The following is a 20,004-nucleotide window of genomic DNA, read 5'->3' on the forward strand; positions in this document are numbered from 1 at the left end:
CAACAAGCTGTTCATGGGAAGCTTCAAAGCAGGGCCTGACCTTTAAAGCCCTAAATGGCCTTGGCCCTGTATACCTGAAGGAGCATCTCCACCCCCATCGCTATGCCCGGACACTGAGGTCCAGCGCCAAGGGCCTTCTGGCAGTTCCCTGAATGCGAGAAGTGAAGTTACAGGGAACCAAGCAGAGGGTCTTCTCGGTAGTGGCACCCGCCCTGTGGAATGCCCTTCCATCAGATGTCAAGACAATAAACAACTATCTGACTTTTAGAAGACATCTGAAGGCAACCCTGTTTAGGGAAGTTTTTAATGTTTCATATTTTATTGCTTTTTTTATTCTGTTGAGAGTCACCCACAGTGGCTGGGCAAACCCAGCCAGATGGGCGGGGTATAAATAATATATTTATTATTATTATTATTACTACTACTACTACTACTACTACTACTGGACACTCCCCATTTCTGATTTTCAGCAACTGGTATTCAGAGGCATACTGCTAGGTAAAGTATGGATATTGGGGCCAATAGTCATTGATGGCATTATCCTCTGTGAATTCATCTAATTTGAAAAGCCAAAGGCTCTCATTTATTTATTTAATAACATTTACATACTGCTTGATTGTAGTGACGCGGGTGGCGCTGTGGGTAAAACCTCAGCGCCTAGGGCTTGCCGATCGCATGGTCGGCAGTTCGAATCCCCGTTGCGGTGTGAGCTCCCGTCTTTCGGTCCCAGCTCCTGCCCACCTAGCAGTTCGAAAGCACCCCTAAGTGCAAGTAGATAAATAGGTACCGCTTTATAGCAGGAAGGTAAACGGCGTTTCCGTGTGCTGCGCTGGTGCCGGCTCGCCAGAGCAGCTTCGTTACGCTGGCCACGTGACCCGGAAGTGTCTCCGGACAGTGCTGGCCCCCGGCCTCTTAAGTGAGATGGGCGCACAACCCTAGAGTCGGACACGACTGGCCCGTACGGGCAGGGGTACCTTTACCTTTACTGCTTGATTGTAAAACAACAACAACAACAACAACAACTTAAAAGTGGTTTACAAAAAGAATAAAACCATGGAATTGTCAGTAAAAAAAAAGTAAAAAAAATCTATTTCATAAAGAGTTGGGACCCTGAGGATCAGCAAGAATAATAAAAATCAATAAGTTAAAAGCCAGATTTAAAAACATGTCAATATTCTATATGTATGGATAAGCTTGCTGAAACAAAAATGTTTTTAGCAGGCACCAAAAAGAATGCTGCGAAAGTGCCTCCCACCCAACAGCAATTAGCAGGAAGTTCCTAATTACGAGCTGCCACGCTAAAAGATCTATTTATTCTCATACTTTCTCAAACTGACAAGCTACACACAGGCGATCTCACAGGTAAACAGGCCCCAAGCTGTTACGGACTTGGCAACTGATGACGATCTCTGAGCAGAGGTATTATTGTTACAAAATTCTGTTCCACCTTAACAGATATGTGGAGTTGTTGTATGTCACATGTCTGTTTACATTCCAGCACAGCTTGCTGGGAACTTCCGTTGTGTGTATAGCTTTTGCTTATGCTGTTTGCTTGGACACGAAGGGGAGAAGACATGTTTTCCCCTTTGTCCTGATGCTTAATAAAATGCCTGTAAATACGCTTTATTTGCCCTTCTGTTGCGAAGAGTTATTTTCTCTGCTGGCTTGCGTGCTCAGCTTCTGAAGGTTTCTGAAGCTTGAGTTGCAGTTACATGCTGATCCAAGGACCGGAGATTGTTTGGCTGCCGGCCGGTAGGCTGGAGCCAGCTGGGGGCCTGCCAATTGCCCCTGTTTCCTTGGACGCAGCTCAACAGTTATATGCTGACAGGGTCTTAATCCTGTCAGCAACCATGCTGCAGTGTTCTGTAGGGGGTTGGACTAAATGACCTTCTGGGTCCCCTCCAACCCAAAAGTACTATGATTCTATGATTCTGAACTAGCTGCACTTTCCGGGTCAAAGTGCAAGGGAAGCTCCACACAGACAGTAGAACAATCTTGAAGTAACCAGGATATATAACCGGTTATTCTGACACATTCACCTTTTCTAAATGCTATCCAAACATTTAAATTCTGCTGACACATTTTGTTAATTATAATCAAACTCAGATTTTCTCAGATTTTCTATAGTGCCGGAAGGGCCTTATAAGCCATCTAGTGCCTGCTCCTGCTTGAGGCATGAAATCCAACGCTAGAGCAGGAGGCTGATTTCATGCCAATGGGCCTCTGTACACAGGGCTGGGAATAAGTCACCTTTCTACATATTTAGGGAGTGTGACGGACAAGTTGAAGTGAGTCAAAAGTGAGACAGCAACCACAAGCAAAACCATAGGTTCAACACTCTATAACCCATGGTAAGTGAATATGTTAACCAATATAGGCAACAAAAGTTACGTAAGCTATATCCATTGCCCTGTGGTTTTCCTTTGGCCTATGTTAGGGTTGCCATATTTCAGGAAGTAAAAATCTGGACACAAAAAGTTGTTGAGCTTTCTTAGGGCCACTGTAGAGCCCAAACCGCCCACGCCTGAGCCCTGGTAGCCTGTGCCAGAGCTGCCCACATATCTTAAAAAAAAACCCAGATCCAGGACATTTTCTTTAAAATGTAAAATTCCCCCCAGATGGGCATGTAGGACCCCCACATGTCCAGGAATTCCCGAACATATGGCAACCCTAGTAGACCTGAATCAGTGCCTGGAGGCTATATAGGATTGGATGACGGCAAACAACCTGTGAAGATGAGCAGAAAGGTTTCACCTATCCCAGGGTTGCCATATTTCAAAAAGTAGAAACTAGGATACCCCAAAAGCGATACCTTTCGTAACTTCCCTCTGGATGTCGATTCTGCCTTTGAAATCCCGATAATGTCCAGGAAAATCCGGACGCATGGCAGCCCTACCCTATCATAGAATTGGAAGGAACTACCAAGGTCCAACCCCCTGCAATGCCGGAATCTATTGTCCAGCATGGGGCGCAAACCCATGACCCTGAGATTAAAGGTCTCACGTTCTACCAACTGAGCTATGTCTCTGCTCTGCTCCTTAGGGAGGGGTGCTGGTGCCAACAATGATTAGGTTGCCTGAAAGGCTCACTGAACTTTGCCATCGCTTGTACACAAGGTAACCTCAAATACAACCTTTTCAACAGAATATATTTACATATCCATATTCACATATTCAGGCACCAGTACTGAGTAGGCACCTAATGGGACACCCAAGTAGGAACATACCCAAGTTGCCTTATACTGAGTCCACATAGCTCAGTATTGTCTGCACTGCTTGGCAGCAGCTCTCCAAGATTTCAGACAAGGTTCTCTCACAGTCCTACCTACAGAAACTGGGGATTGAACCTGGGGCAAGACATGCTCCACAACTAAGCTACAACCCTTCCCTTTCAGTGGTACCTCGGGTTACAGATGCTTCAGGTTACAGACACTTCAGGTTACAGACTCTGCTAACCCAGAAATATTACCGCAGGTTAAGAACTTTGCTTCAGGATGAGAACAGAAATTGTGTGGTGGCGGCGCGGCAGCATTGGGAGGCCACATTAGCTAAAGTGGTGCTTCAGGTTAAGAACAGTTTCAGGTTAAGAACGGACCTCTGGAACGAATTAAGTTCTTAACCCGAGGTACCACTGAAATAGTCTTGAAGGTTTTGGTCGTGGATAGCAGGTGTGGCTAAAACACCTTTAAAATCTTTGTTTATAATCTGGAACTCTGAGACAGTAGCAAGCTCTAAAATCTTGGTGGTGATCCAGAAGGTCCCTTGGAGGGCCAGAAGGTACTTCCGCGTACCATATCCGATTTCATTCTGGGAGGGTGACTGGAAGGAAGAATCTTAAGGTGATCAGATTTCTAGGTGTGCTTCCCTGGATGCATCCCCATGTAAATAAGCTTGTACCTGTTAATCTGCTCAGTGGCAACTACATTTCTTGACATTTGCTATGTTGAAATATGGATGTTTTTTTGGGGGGGAACATAGCTGCAGCACTTTAAACCCTTTGTTCTGAAATTCACCTACTTTAGCACAGCCACATTAATTTAAAAGAAAATGGTGTTAGCATCTTGGTCCAAGTTAACAGATCAAATCACTTTACAAGTGGGATGATGTTCTGTAGAATAAATGGCATTGCGGTTGAATGGCCTGGATAATTACTCTTTTGAATATATATCATGTTTAATTTTATAGGACTTTGTTTTGGGGTACTATCCATACACCAAGTATGTAAGACAGAAGTGCATATGAGAGAGAGAGAGAGAGAGAGAGAGAGAGAGAGAGAGAGAGAGAGAGAGAGAGATGCTCTTGATCAGCACTCCAAGCAGTTGAGCTTTCCCATGGAGGCTTGCCAAAACAAAAGGCTGCCAGCATTTCCAAAACGCAACACAACAGGGAGATCAAGACTGTTTGGGATGTGATCAGGAGGGAGAGATGCAAAGTTAGATACAGAACAGAAGACGACAGAAGCAAGGTCTCTAGCCTTGCACTAGCAGCAGGCTAGCTGACTGCCATATAGTATATAGGAGACCTTTCAGTTGGTGTGGCAGGGGGAGCATAAGGCTTATGTCCACAACTGCAACCTTTTTAAGATTCTCTTGGAAAATGTGGGGGAAAGACTGTAGCTTAAATGGAGCACAGCCTTTTTGTCCTAAAGGTCCAAGATCCAAACCCCAGTATTCCCAGATAAGAGTTGAGAAAGACTGGCTGAAACCTTGGAAAACCAGCTCAACCAACTGGCAGACTCAGAAAAAAACAGCTTCCTATGCTCCTGTCTTTGAGTTGAGTGCAGCAGTTTTACTGCAGGGTGTTTCTCAAATACCATATTTTTTGCTCTATAAGACTCACTTTTTCCCTCCTAAAAAGTAAGGGGAAATGTGTGTGCGTCTTATGGAGTAAATGCAGGCTGCGCAGCTATCCCAGAAGCCAGAACAGCAAGAGGGATTGCTGCTTTCACTGCGCAGCGAACCCTCTTGCTGTTCTGGCTTCTGAGATTCAGAATATTTTTTTTCTTGTTTTCCTCCTCCAAAAACTAGGTGCGTCTTATGGTCTGGTGCGTCTTATAGAGCGAAAAAATATGGTATATATCCCACAGCAGTTAATGCTTCCTGTGTATCTACAACTTGTTCCAAAGAAGTTGCAGAAGTTTCACCAAAGACTTTGATTCCTTTGCCATGTTTCCTCTGGCAGCATGCTTTACTTGGCTCCTGATCCTCACAACGGTATGGTTTTATTTATTTACTTCAGTTATTTGTTACTTTTCAGGGCCAAGCCTTCACAAAGTGACATACAGAGACAGGGACAAGAGATTTGGTGCCTGAGGACCAGACAGTGATGATAGTTTAATTTTACTTGTGGTGAAACAGCATCTTTCACCTGTGTGCAGCAAGCTAGTTTAGAGACTGCAGGGCAAGTTATGTAGCACACAAAGCTCTGTTCTCTAACACTTCACCATCACTGCCTGCCCTACAACATCTGCCACCTAAGTCAGCTCTCTCACTCTACCTAATGGTAGGGCCAGCTCTGTAGAGAAAGAAGTAAACCAGGGGTATGCAACCTAAGGCCCATGGGCCACAAGTGGCCCACAGGGGTTGTTTAACCATCCCACGAACCGCCCACAAACTGAGACGCCCGCTAGACGAGTCCCCGCGCGCTGCGCTAAACCGGCACAGCGCGGTGCAGGGACTTGCTTCCGCAGCACTGGAAACCGCATCTGTGCATGCACAGATGCAGGAAACTGCAGGCGTGGGCGCTCATGCGCGTGCGTAATCAGGCCCACAGAGGGATCTCCGCTGGAGTGAACCGGCCCAGGCGAGGTAAACCTTGCCGACCCCTGAAGTAAACACATACAGAGTATGAAACATTGAGTAGATATAGACAAACAGATACATGAAAGATACCAAATTAGAGCACCAAAATTCTCCCAAGGACAGTCATGAGCAAAAAAGATAATTTTTAAGGTCTTCTTGAATGAGGTCTTCTTGAACTGAAGGAGTCAAACAAGAGTTAGCCAAAGGAGAATACTAATTGAAAATTAGTTCATTTAAATCAGTCTCTCTCTTTTTGGGTGGGGTGGAGCTATTTTCTGAGCTGACTTAGGTGGCAGATGTTGTAGGGCAGGCAGTGATGGTGTTAGAGAATATGTTTGAGCAGACACTATCCCAAAAATGTACTGGTACCTACCGGTATTTGCAATACGTTTACATTATGATGTGAGGAAAACCGATCAACATTCACCAATTTCAACACAATCAATTCTGTGATCAACATTCCTACACTTACTCATACATCCCCAAAATGAATATTTTGGTAAGATTTCTTTCAAATTGCTCATGCACATCACATCCGTTTTTTAAAGCCTGTGCTTCCAGTCGCATGACAGAAATGTTAACCCTTTCCTCTGCCGCAGCAAGTAAATGGTTCCAGGTCTGAAAGCAGACATACTATCTAATCACTAGCTGAGCAACGAAACAAAATCTACGGAGATTATAATCAAATATACGCTAGGCACTAAAAAAATAAAAATAAATCTTATGCATCATTCTCAAATCCAACATTACTGAATGTGTAAACTCTCAAAGTGTCACAAGGTTTATTCAACACAAACACAACCTCTGCCAGCTCATGGCACGAACCCAACAATGTTTATCTGATAGCAATGGGGAGAACATAAAGAATTGGAGGCAAGACATCTCATGTGTATATATCCTATTAATGCTTGATCTTGGCACCTTTATCACAAACTAGAATTCAATAACATAACAACCTACTACAATGACTTCCACGCTTTGAACAATTTCGAGATCACCAAAGTGAAACATTAGCATTTCCTTTCTAGAGGGAGAATTGTTTGCATAGCTATTTCTGCTGCTGCTCTTTGTGGTAAATAAAGCTTTTGAATGCTTAATTTAGTGTGGATGATTGCAGTTTCTCTTTTGCTACCCTTAGTGATGAATCTGTAACATATCATAGCTTTTCCAAGACTGCTGAAAAGACTACTTGGATTGGTAATCTTTGGCCTCAGAGGAAAAGGGAGCATCTCCCTTTGGTTTGCAGAACTAGAATGTAAGTATCTATAATGTTAATTTATTTGAAATATTTTCACCCACTTTTCTTTTCCAAACTCTTTTTTTTAAAAAGAAGGATCTCGGTGGATTTTTACCTGCAGGATAATATTCTAATATAAAATACTGCACATGAACCAACACAATGCTGAGGGAACACAATCTCCTTCAACATAACCTCAGATGAAATGTACAAGGGGATTGTGGCAACAAGAACTGCTGTCCCCATTTCTGGTATTGACTGCCCCTTTCTAAACGTCTGGCGCATTGCTAGTATATTACAGCACAATAAATGTGCATCTGTTGCTCATTTATAGAGCTATGTTAAAAGGTAAAGGTAAAGGTACCCCTGGCCATTAGGTCCAGTCACGGACGACTCTGGGGTTGTGCGCTCCTCTTGCTTTATTGGCTGAGGGTGCCGGCATACAGCTTCTGGGTCATGTGGCCAGCACGACTAAGCCGCTTCTGGTGAACCAGAGCAGCGCATGGAAACGCCGTTTACCGTCCCACCAGAGTGGTACCTATTTATCTACTTGCACTTTGACGTGCTTTCGAACTGCTAGATTGGCAGGACTCATATTTGTGGGCTCTGAAGTAAGTCTCTCAGATATTTGTATTGCTTACTCAAGTAAGTGGTGAGAATTATGATTCCTGCATTCTTTTCTGGCTCAGATTTTAATCCAAGCTAGAAAATAATCCCCCTCTACCCAACCCACACTACCAAGCCGCCACCTCTACTTTCCTCCCACTTCACTGACCAGGGTGCTACAAAGTTGGGAGAGACCTCCTCTCTTCCTTCATTCTCCCAGCGAGCTGTCACAGTTTGCTGCCAGAGCTATACTGCTGCTTCACTCTGGTCAATGCAATGGGAGTGAAGGAGGAGGTTTATGCTTGAGAACAAGACAAAGGGGCACATTTACATAGGATTGGAAATAAGTTAGCTATTTTCTGGTTTGGGGCTTATTTCAGCGCCAATCCAAATATGAGCTGGAGGAGCTCATCTGCACCGGACTGAAGATCCTACCTCAAAAAAGTAGTCCACCTCAGGAACATTTACTTATTCACCAAGTACGTAGTAAGCACACTATACTACTGGGAGAATGCAATTATTTCCTGCAGTTAGCAGTATGATTGCACTCTGTTGCTTGGAATGCAGTTGTGCAAGTCTCATGGGCACCTGCTGGCTAGTATCTGTGACATACCTAATGATAGGCCATCAATTTTTTTTGTATTCCCCCCCCCCCTTTGTTTACTCTTAAATTATTCCCAGATACACAAGGGAGAGGGTACTTGAGGGACCAAAGGGTGTGGGGGGATTGCAATAAAAGGAGAAAATTAATTCTACCCCTCATTCCCTAGCTGATTCCATGCTGCGATCCTAACACTAGCTTACTGACTGGTCTCGAGTGTGGATATAAACCCTTTCAGCATCGAGTTTTCATATCTCAGCGGCCGATTTTAGCTGCAGGTGTGGCTAAGGACAAGAAGCTTTGAAATTCTGTGTTGAGAGCAATGAGCTTCAGTTACTCTGCTTTGGCAGTCTGTGTACAGCATGCTGGTATGTACATCCTCTAAAGTTTTTTGGGTGCATGATGACTATTCCCCACTGCAGAAGACACATTTCTTACATCTGAATTGAATATCATGTTATTGCCTTTGGATTAGGGATTGCAGGACTGTTTCACAAAAACTAATATGCTTTTGTAACACTCTGAAATGGTCACCTATGGACGTGCCCTTAGAAAACATCATATTGGTTTACAGCGCTTTATGAGTACACTGTGTTTTGCTTTTCACTTCCCCAACCAAAGTATTTGAGCTCAGCAAGCCGATTTCACTTGATCTAGCAGTAATAATGGGCACAATCTTTTCGTAATCGTATATTTTTGACTAATGCACTGATTAATAACAAAGAGGTGTTTCTTTTTGCATGCTTGGCAGTATGCGATGTTCAGACTTACTATTTATAATCAGAAAATCAGAAACCTATCCCTTAAGTCTAGACGCTGAATGAAGAAGTCTGTATGTAGCCTAATAATGTCTGACGACTGCTGCTGCTGCTGCTGAGCATAGAAGAATGCTTTAACAAGGACTAGGACAGGGTTAAAGCCAACTTTTTCCTTGAACAGATGATATTTCAGATGGCCACACTATTCCAGATGCATCAATTTCCTTGAAAATCGAATCCATATATGTGCATATGCTGTGCTGGCAGGAGGACTGCCTGAAATGGCCCCAACCCAAGAGCTAATATTCTTTTGGCTGGAATAATGCAATTATTATTTTCCTAGCTATCAGTCTAAGCATACAGAGCCATCTGTTATGCAAAGCAAACATACACATCTCAATTACAGAAAATGCAGTTGCCTTGACAGAATTTGGATTACTCCACTAACCAGGGCTGTAAAATTTGTTTTAAGCTAGTGTATAATGGATGCCTTTCAGGAGTTCCCTAATTAGCATTTACCTGTTTAAACTAATTATTCATCCTTCTTCTTTGCTGGTTTATTAAACTTTGTTAGACACCATGCATAAAACACGTTAATATGAACACAAGACAATAATAAACATTACAATCCTGTGTGGTTTTTCATTTAAAAAGTGCATTAACAACCATGTGGATTTGTTATGAAATATGAAACCTCTGATGTTGGTTTATAAACAAGCCAAAGAAGAGATTTTAATTCATTACAAAACTGAGGACTTCAGGAAAATTCAATACCAATTTTGAATGAACAAACCCTCATCCCCCTCCACAGTGCTATTGTTTTCTTTGACAGAACTTCCATATAACTAGTATAAACACATAATTAATGTGTACTACATAGATACCACCATTTTCTATTAGGAGTTAATGGCTGCAATTCCATTGTCTCAAACACTATTTGAATCTTTTTTTCCTGCCACACCAATTATTTGGCTATCCCTTTTCATTACTTCAGGTTACCACTTTCAGCTTAGTTTAGGTGCAACGAAATAACGAAGTTATTAAAAAGTTCTAGTCCTGAGAAGGGGTCTCCTAACAACCACGGCAAGAAATGCAAGATGGGTGCCCAATTCCAAACAGTAAGACACAAGCATTAGCACAACTGTGGAGTTCCTCAAGGGTAGCTAAACAAGAGGCATAGCATCCTACTTTGCAACTCATTGTTCGAGAAGTCTCCCAGAGTCTCCCAGAATCGTATCAGGATGGTTCCGGTATACCATGTAGCAAATGCTACTGAGAGCTCAGCCATTCGAGATAAAACCAAAAGTAATAATTCTATTCCCCTATAATCTTAGATTTCAAAATATGTCAGTAATGGAACAACAATAATTAAAGTACAAGTGCTATATGAAAAAAATGTCCTCTGCAGATTTACGGAACATGTGCGGAAGCTGCAGAATGTGTCCTTGTTGAAACCCTCCCTGCGAGTCATTTTAATGGTCTCTTTCAGCATTTCTTGACTCCAAATGACTCCCTGTCATTGTGTCAGCTCCCTGGATAACGCAGGGTACTCCATAAACATCCAGTAATAGGACACAAGGGAAGTACTATTAGTGTGTCCCTTTCCTACCAGGTACTGAGGTTTAAAGTTCAAAACAATTGAGAAAAGAAACTTCATTTGTTCTCAATAAATTAATAATGATCCTTAGTGGGCAGAAAAAGTTTTTTTTCAAGCTGGGGATTTTTTTTTTTTTTAATCCATTTGAACATTCTATACCAACTCACATTTCTCAATGATTTTCCAGGGTGGATAAAACACAGTCATTAAAGTATAAATTCAATAACATGCGAAATGTTGCGAAATAGATTACTGAGCACAGGAGTGGAACTTGTGCCATTAAATGGTCTACTTACTTGGGATAGGCCTAGATAGATGGAGACGGTTTCCGAAATGTACAAAAATTTCCCCTCTTGATTTAGTGCAAATACAAATCCATCCAGTGACTGCAAAATAAGAAAAAAAGTGAGAAGTTTGTTATATGGGGATATATTTCACTAACAGATAAAGCACAGGCATCACACATTCACTCTATTCTCATTATGGAAATATTGAAATTAACATACATTGCCATTCTTAACACTTTATTTCTGTTCAGTGCAGAAATGAAAGGAGTTTCCTTGCAGAAAAATGGAGATGAGAAGAACACTGTGGATTGCAGAAATTTGCTAATTAACAGAGGATTACAGGCCTCCTCTTCATTCACAAATTCACCCACACACATTTTTGTGTGAGCATAAACAAAACCAATCAACAGATTACTGTCAAATATGTTCACACCTGGAGACCATAGAAATCTTGTGAATTTAATCTCTTCAATGTCAGCTTGTACGTTTATAAATTATATTCTGGCAGGTGTAAGGCTTTAGATATGGTTGCCAAAATATTTTATTAAAGAACATGTTATATACACATTTTTGGAAGCCACATGAAACATATAATCAATGAACAAACAAAAGGACTTATTCCTAACTGAAACACCACAGCACAGCACATTGAATCTATACATATTCATCAGGAATAGACTTAATTTTATTATTTACTGCATTTGTCTTAAAGTGATAGTTTGTTATCCATACAATTTAGGTGAACACTCTCCTAAATACAGAATCAGGGGGCGGGGGCGGAATCCATTCCGGAACCCAATGCAAAGTTTGGGACCTATTGTAGACTTAACTAAATGACACTGATGCATGTTCCACCTTAGAAGGTGGTGGCCTCTTTTCACTGGAGGTTTTTAAAAAGATGGCCATCCGTCACAGATCCTTTAGTGTGATTCCTGCATTGCAGAGGGTTGGACTAGATTACCCTTGGGATCCCTTCCAACTCTATTCCTTCCAGTTCTATGGTGCAGCCTCTGTATTGCTTTCCAGGAGACCTGAGCCTGTATTTTAATTAATTGATGTCTGTTTTTATGCTTATTGTGTTGGTTTTTTTATGTTAGCTGCTCTGAGCCTAGCCTCGGCTGGGCGGGATATAAATAAAATAAAATTGTTGTTGTTGTTGTTCAACACTGCAAGGTGCTTTCCACCAATCCCGCCTTTCCCCCCAAATATAGCCAGCACCAGTGCTTTCTTTTCTGGGGGGACGCATACTCCTAAACATTTCGTGAATCCAAGTTTGGCCTCACTGAGGGGCAGTACAGTCATACCTCGGGTTAAAGACGCTTCAGGTTAAATCTTTTCAGGTTGCGTCCCGCGGCGACCCGGAAGTAATGGAATGGGCTACTTCCGGGTTTCACCGCTCGCGAATGTGCAGACGCTCAGAATGACGTGACGCACATGCACGGTGAATCGTGACCCACACACGTGCAGACGCGGGTTGTGTTCTGCTCATGATGTGAACGGGGCTCTGGAACGGATCCCGTTTGCATCCAGAGGTACCACTGTATTTCAATATGAGTGAGACGCGGGTGGCACTGTGGGTTAAACCACAGAGCCTAGGACTTCCCGATCAGAAGGTCGGCGGTTCGAATCCCCGCAACGGTGTGAGCTCCTGTTGCTCGGTCCCTGCTCCTGCCAACCTAGCAGTTCGAAAGCACGTCAAAGTGCAAGTAGATAAATAAGTACCACTCCAGCGGGAAGGTAAACGACGTTTTTGTGCGCTGCTCTGGTTCGCCAGAAGCAGCTTAGTCATGCTGGCCACATGACCAGGAAGCTGTACGCTGGCTCCCTCGGCCAATAAAGCGAGATGAGCACCGCAACCCCAGAGTCGGTCACGACTGGACCTAATGGTCAGGGGTCCCTTTACCTTTACTTTAGGAAAATGAGAGTACCTACCCCTAAACATTTTTTTAAGGGAAAAAAAAGTACCGGCCAGCACTAACAACAAAGGGCAGCAAGGTTCCTATGGAGAGGCTTCACAACAGAGCCGAGAATGCTACCCCAACAGTATCTCAGGTGCTAGAGTTGCAGGCAATGCAATTTTTCTAGAAAAGTATGAGCCAGAACTCACCATGAAAGCCTCCCTTGTTCTCTTAAAATGACCATGGTGTGGACCTGAGAGATGCCAGAACTGAGTTCCGGTGAGTTCCAGCTGAAAAAGGCCCTGGTTCCAGGGCTCCTTGCATTCTTACCTGGGACATTAGGAGCTCTGGGAACTGCACTTCCCAGGGATCCTGGCACATGGGACATTGCTGCACATATTTGCATTGCTGCTAAAAAGCCTTTGTAACCCCGTTTCTCAGGGACCTGACACCTGGAAGTGTTTTAGGCCTAGTGGATACCCTGCAGGGAGTTCTCTCCAATGCTGCAGTAGCAATAATCTGGAAAATTCGCAGGGTGATGTGAATTGGGTGGTAGCAGGGAGGACAGATGGCCCCAAGTGAGTTCATTTCATTCAGGAACCAAGTATATATACAGTGGTACCTTGGGTTACATACGCTTTAGGTTACAGACTCCGCTAACCCAGAAATAGTACCTCGGGTTAAGAACTTTGCTTCAGATGAGAACAGAAATCGTGCAGCAGCGGCGCAGCAGGCCCCATTAGCTAAAGTGGTATCTTAGGTTAAGAACAGTTTCAGGTTAAGAACAAACATCCAGAATGAATTAAGTTCTTAACCCGAGGTACCATATTCTCAGCTGCCTGTTTCATTAATGTGCTACTCACAACCGAGTAATGCAACTACTTAAAAAGTTTTCAGAGCAACTATAATGTGCCATCACCATTTTGTGCGTTACAAAAAAGAAGAGGGAGGAGACCGTTAATAGATGAAAGAGAGGATATGGAACGATGGACACATAAAACAAAGCATTAAAAGTGGCTCCCCATGTTGCCACATGGGATTAATTCCAGGTAGTGCTGTGGCAATATCCAATATCCAAATGTTTTCTTCTCCAGTGAAAGCAGATTCAATTTTTCCGTCTCATTTGCAACACACTTCAAAATTTCTTTATAATTTTGGTTGGTGCAGTATTGAACTTACCTTATTGTTGTGAGGTAGCCACAGGTAGTGTGTGTGTGTTGTGTGTGTGTGTGTGTGTGTGTGTGTGTGTGTGTTCCCATTAAACATCCCTCCAGGCCTCTGCAGCCTCCCTAGCTGCCTGTACTTCCTGATCTGAAAAAAGCCCATGGGAAAAGTTACCTTATGCAGCCTACCCCTGGGCTTTAATTTCAAGTGCAGGTAGTCAGAAGTCTGGCTACCAAGTGACCTCAAGACAGATGAATAGTCCTGCTGGATCAGGGCCTAGGCCCACCTTGTTCTCACAGTGGCCAACCAGATGCCCATGGGAAGATCCTGCTTTTAAAGGAAGGCCTTTTAGAAAAAGCTTTAAAAGTAAATTTGCTTCACTTTAAAGAAATAACCATGACTGGCTATCAAGTACACAGTAGACAGCCTCCTCAGCTTCCCAAATGTACAGGAAAGCCCAAATGAGGATGTCATGGGGTTTTGGGAAGGCTGCAGAATGTTGACCACCGGAGTGGTGATTTATAGAATGAAAGAAGAGACAGGCCACAAAACCCCTCAGCTGCCTTGAAAGCAAGGTAAATGCAGCAAAAACAAAAACAAACCCCCACCCCTGCATACCATCCATTCGATAATAGATAATTTGTCTACACAATTTATTTTCTCATTAATTGATGGGCAGTAAATTTTAAAATGCAGGATATATTTTGGGCACCTTATTAATTCCAAGTTTTGAAAAGATTGAACATTACTGATCTTTGTTAGTTCAGTGAATTTCTTTTTCCTCTCTGTTTTTCTACACTGATCAAGCCTTCCATGTTCTATAGGAACACAGGAAGCTCCTTTGTACTGAGTCAGACCACTGGTCCATCTAGCTCAGTATTGTCTACTTTGACTGACAGCAATTCTCTAGGGTTTCAGGAAGGAGCTTTTTCCAGCCCAGCCTGGAGACACCAGGGATTGATCCCGGGATTTTCGATTCAATATAATCAATCTATGAATCACTTCACACAGAAAGAGCCCCGAAGTGATTTAGAACACACACACTATGATAAAAAATAAATTAAATCAAAGTAAATCTACTAAAAGTGTTAATTCTAAAAAGTCAGCCAACAATATAAAAATAACCACCCAGCCCACATAAAGATGAATACTATTTTTTAAAATATCAAAAACAGACCACTAATGATGTCCACTTCTGGGAGAATAAAAATGGTGCCAGAAAGATGATAAGCTGGCATCAGGCAAGCGTCCCTCTGGAAGGCATTCCACAACTGAAGCGTTGCCACAGAAAAAGCCCATCAGTTTGGTTGGGGCACACAGGGTCTCAGATATTGATCTCAGGTTCCATGTGTGTTCATATGAGAAAAAGTGGTCCTTAAGGTACTGGGGTCACAAGACATGCATGGCTATTTAGGTCAAAACCAGCACTCAAAAACAAATTGGCAAACAGTGTGAGCTTCAGTTTGGTGACCTGCATCAAGCCCATTAATGAGGTCAGATATGAGTTTAGCACACCAACCACCACGCCTGCTTGCAGCGCGAAGGAGAAACAGAGCCCTGCATTAACAACATACTGATGACAACATCATCATATATCCAAAACTCCAGGTCAATGAGTATCAATGAGGACACACTCCCCATGTCTCATTTATTTCAGTGAAGGGTGGGCAGATCCATAAATGCAAAAGGATGCTTCCTTCATTGAGATGGATTGAACATGTGACCTTTGGTGACCAGGCAGGTCTGGATGAGAGAAGGCAGCCTCTCAGGTAACACAGTGCACAGTTGTTCAGGGCTTTATTGGCAGCTAAAACAATTCCTTTAACAGGGCTGTTCCATGCTGATGACAGGTTGTTCCACCTAGCAAACTAGCAACTATATTTTGCACCAGCTGCAGCTTCTTACCAACCTAAAGTGAGGGCCCAGAAAGATTTGTCCAATCTTGACCATTCCTGGTCACTGTGTCTAAGTTATCTGGGTCCATGGACAGTTGTAGCTTGTGTATCAGCCAATACCGGTCATTTTTAGTCACTGAGGCCACATGGATCTCAAGAGACATAGCTGGATCCAAGAATACCCCTTCAGAGTAAGTGCAATCCCCATGAGAACAGGCAACTGACCTATACCCTGGACCCAGGAACCATTCATTTGGCCAGAATTCAGTCTGTTTATTGGCTTCTTATCCATCCCACCATTACAATGGTCTATGACTTGAGCAGCCACACCTGATGCAGATGGAGCAGAGAAAAAGAGCAGTGATTTATTTCAAAGGATGTCATTTTATTCCATCTATGATCAGATCAGCTCCAGTTGTGATCATAACACAATAACAACTGGTGTGTGTTTAGAGAAAACAATGTCTTCTGTAATCTCACTCTGTTCCAGAACCAATAAGTCTCTGTGTGTTTTAATGTTTTTATTCCTTTGCTTCCTGAATAATTTCTAACACAATGATGAAAAGAAACTCGTTTTGGCAAGTATTCAGAGTTCTTTGATGTAAGAGGCAGAAACAGAATGAGCCACTTATTGGAAAACAAACAGTAAAGTTGTCATATTAAAGAAAGGATCTTCAATTTATATTTATGAATTAATAAAAATGTAAATCTACATAGATTTTAGTCAAACAAAAATATTTTTACCATGCAGGTAGTTTATTTTGAAAATTATCATAATTTCTTTTCAGATGATTACCGCAGGAACCTTGAATGCTAATATCAATTACTGGTGAGCAATTTCAAGTGACATTTGGGTCAACTTTAAAGTTTGTTAAAGACACACTCAAAACTTTTCCAGATTTAGAGAGCAATCTATCAAGCACTGCTATTGTGTAAACTTAATCCTATCAACTATTAGTGTGTTCCATTTCTGTGGAATTTCCAAGGTTGCAGAGCAGCAGGTCTTTATAATGTGCCACACCTTTAAAAGACAATTCCGAAATGTCTGTATTTTGTCCATTGGTATCTATGGTTCTCCTTTCTTCCATTGCTGAGTAGGAAATGGGGCAATACTTCATTCCAGAACTTTGACAAGAAGATCTTAGTTCCAAAAATGCAATAAATAAATGTGTTTTCACTTTGTAAAGAACTAAAACACAGTAAGAAGGCCATTAAAGAAGCATATCAACAGGTGCTAAGAAAAAAGAAAAGAAAGATCTTCCAGAAGAGGGAGAATGGGGGGTGGGGACCCAGAATGCGAACCCACAAAGAAATGGATTATATTGGGCTTTAACAGGGAGCAAAACTATGGTGATACACCAGATGTACAAAAATGAACAAAATACTCGTACACTGAAAATAATTTTTGGAAGAGGTTTACCTTGAACTTAGGAGAATCTTCCATAGTACCTGAAATACTTCTGCAAGTGCTGGATTCTCCAAACCTTGACATCATAGCGGTAAGAACAGTTAAATTATCAGTGGCCAATTGTGAACGCATCCATTGCTAATTATAGGACCCATTTACACCCCAGTTGGACAGGCCACCATGGAATTATAGTATTAATCTTTGCACTTTTTGGTCGTTTTGCAGTGAGGACCACTGTGCAAGATTTGCTGCAACAAACTAACATGGCTATCCCTCTGAGAATGTTGCCATTCCTGATACTACAGCTGCGGGCATAATAATGCTCATTTATTTATTTATTAAATATATTTATAACCTCCCCTTCATTGATACAGTATCAGACCATCAGACAAATAAATCGACTAAACAGTGGTGACACAAGGTCCTGCTGAGACAGGAGCTGATGATATCCTAACCAATAGTAATGAGGGTGATGGTACTACTGTGGTCACTTTCAAGCTTGCTGTGCACTCAGCATCATCAGAAAACATGGCTTATTATTGATCATTGCAGGAGGTTCCATAGCCAGTACAGTTTATGCTGAAGAAACCAAGGAAGATAAGACTGATGGCACCAAGACAGATGGGTTAATTGGAGCCCTTAGATAGTTACCACAAATTTAGAGAAAGAGACACAGACACACATGCTTGAAGGAACCTCTGGATAGAGTTCCAGAGGCTCGTAATGTTTATTTGTTGGGATGGCAGTAAGAATAGTGAACTAAAATGTAGAAGACAAACAGGAGACTGAAGCAGAGAAAGTGTTTGAACCATTTATATTGTAGATAAATTGCCATTTATTGGCAGTGCCATTTTTCTAGACAAAGAGGTGCTGGAACTCACCACAAACACCTCCCGCCTCTTAGAATGGCAATGGTGCCCACCTGAGAGGTGTCAGACCTGAGTTCCAGTGAGTTCCAGCTGAAAAAAGCCCTGATGGGATCATAGAATCATAGAGTTGGAAGGGACCCTAAGGATCATCTAGTCCAACCCCCTGCAATGCAGGAATATGCTGCTGCCCCATACAGGGACCAAACCTGCAACCTTGGCATTATTAGCGTCATGCTCTAACCAACTGAGCAATATCTAACGGTGATGATGGAAATACTTAAAAAAAGAGTAATAGCTTCCAGCGGTTCTCAACCTATGAGTCCCCAGATGTTGTTGGACTACAACTCCCATCATCCCTAGCCAGCAAGGCCAGAGCTCAGGGATGATGGGAGTTGTAGTCCAACAACATCTGGGGACCCACAGGTTGAGAATTGCACTCTTCATGTTTACTGACAATCTTATTTGATGGATATAAAGGTGTTCTGGGTGGGGGAAATGTACATGCAATATTTGCACGGCTAGCAAATGTTGGTAACAATTGTGTTTATATTTTGTTTATAATTGTGATTATATTTTTGACATGTCGCCACAGGCTTTTTATCAGAGTCTAAATTTCTATCCATTGGATCTCTTATTACAATGAACCCTCTTCATCAGTGAGGCACTGAATTTTCTGGGATAACATAACTCAGCATAGGAAAACACGGAAAGCGGGGACAGACAGGCTAAAAAACAATATGAGCAAAAAAAAGGCAACGCTGCTAAATTTGTTTAAATCCTGGATATCCAACACCTAACATGTTTGAAGTATACCTTCTTGGGGGGGGGGGGGATATAGCTCATTGAGTTTTTCATTAGAGCATTACCGGTATATGCTGGGCATTTTACCTCTGATTCAATATCTTATACATAGCTCAGTACAGATGCCATTTTTTAAAAAAACCAAAATTGTAACATTTGTTGTATGATCATTGATCATTTCTACCTTTAGCAGTAGCAGAAGCTGTGAGTAATGTAAGGATTTACATGGTGCCCTGTTATTATGAGCTAGTCTCATCAAGATGTAAATTATACTTTAGTCATCTACAATGACGTTAAGGACCACCCTTTACTATAACTATAGTAACTGTAGTTGGCTATAACTCTCCAGCACAAATTTCTGAAGACAGAAAGTGTGGATTTCTTATAGGCAAAGTTTGAACATTACAGTTTGGGGGTGGGGGAGGCCTATTTTGTGATCTCTTCCACCTACCAACTATGTACAACATGTGATTAAAGCTGAGTTCCCCCAGCACTTTCTTATTTTGATTTGAGAAAACCATTATGCATTATGCTGTTTCAATCACCACAGGCTACTTTTTTTCAAACTGCCCCACTGTTTTCAACAGGCGCCAATTAAGATTCTGGGGTCAAAGAGTTAATTACATCTTCTTACCCACTATGTAGAATTTTCTGATTATTAAACAAGGTTGGATTAAGATGAAAAAGTACCGACACAAATGTTAATGCGTGCCCCTCCTCAAGAAGATTTATCATAATACCATGCTGAAATCTTTTTTTTTTTTTTTCTAAAGCAGTTTGAGGGGGGGAAATCTGCGAGGAAACACTACTAAAATAGATGCTTTTAAGGCATGCAAGTATCTGATTAACAGAGACAGTTTTCTTATTCCTGAAAACAGCTCTAAGCGAGTCAGACAGCAATGATGGGAGATTTTCCTTGTCAGATCTCAGTAAGTCTATATGGTCGACAGGAGGCAAATTATTTTCAGATGTAAAGAGAAGCTGTGGCATATCTAAATAATGATGCTAGTAATTATAATTTATGTTATGTGAATTAGAATAATGTGCAAGGCAGATGTGTAAAATGCTATTGGTCGTGCTTGT

The 20,004-nt window shown here is 42.0% G+C and overlaps 1 protein-coding gene across 11 annotated transcripts in view; it reads right to left on the reverse strand.

The window, feature by feature from the left end:
• Positions 1-20,004, reverse strand: part of NPAS3 (neuronal PAS domain protein 3) — a 641,499-nt gene that overhangs the window by 213,086 nt on the left and 408,409 nt on the right. For all 11 annotated transcript variants that reach the window (XM_080977754.1, XM_080977753.1, XM_080977750.1 and 8 more), the window contains one exon: positions 10,896-10,985. In XM_080977754.1, coding sequence (XP_080833880.1) covers positions 10,896-10,985 — 90 coding nt within the window. The remainder of the gene's footprint in view (positions 1-10,895; positions 10,986-20,004) is intronic.

This window comes from Podarcis pityusensis (genome assembly GCF_964106645.2).
Source record: "Podarcis pityusensis genome assembly, chromosome: 1".
NCBI lineage: Eukaryota > Metazoa > Chordata > Lepidosauria > Squamata > Lacertidae > Podarcis > Podarcis pityusensis.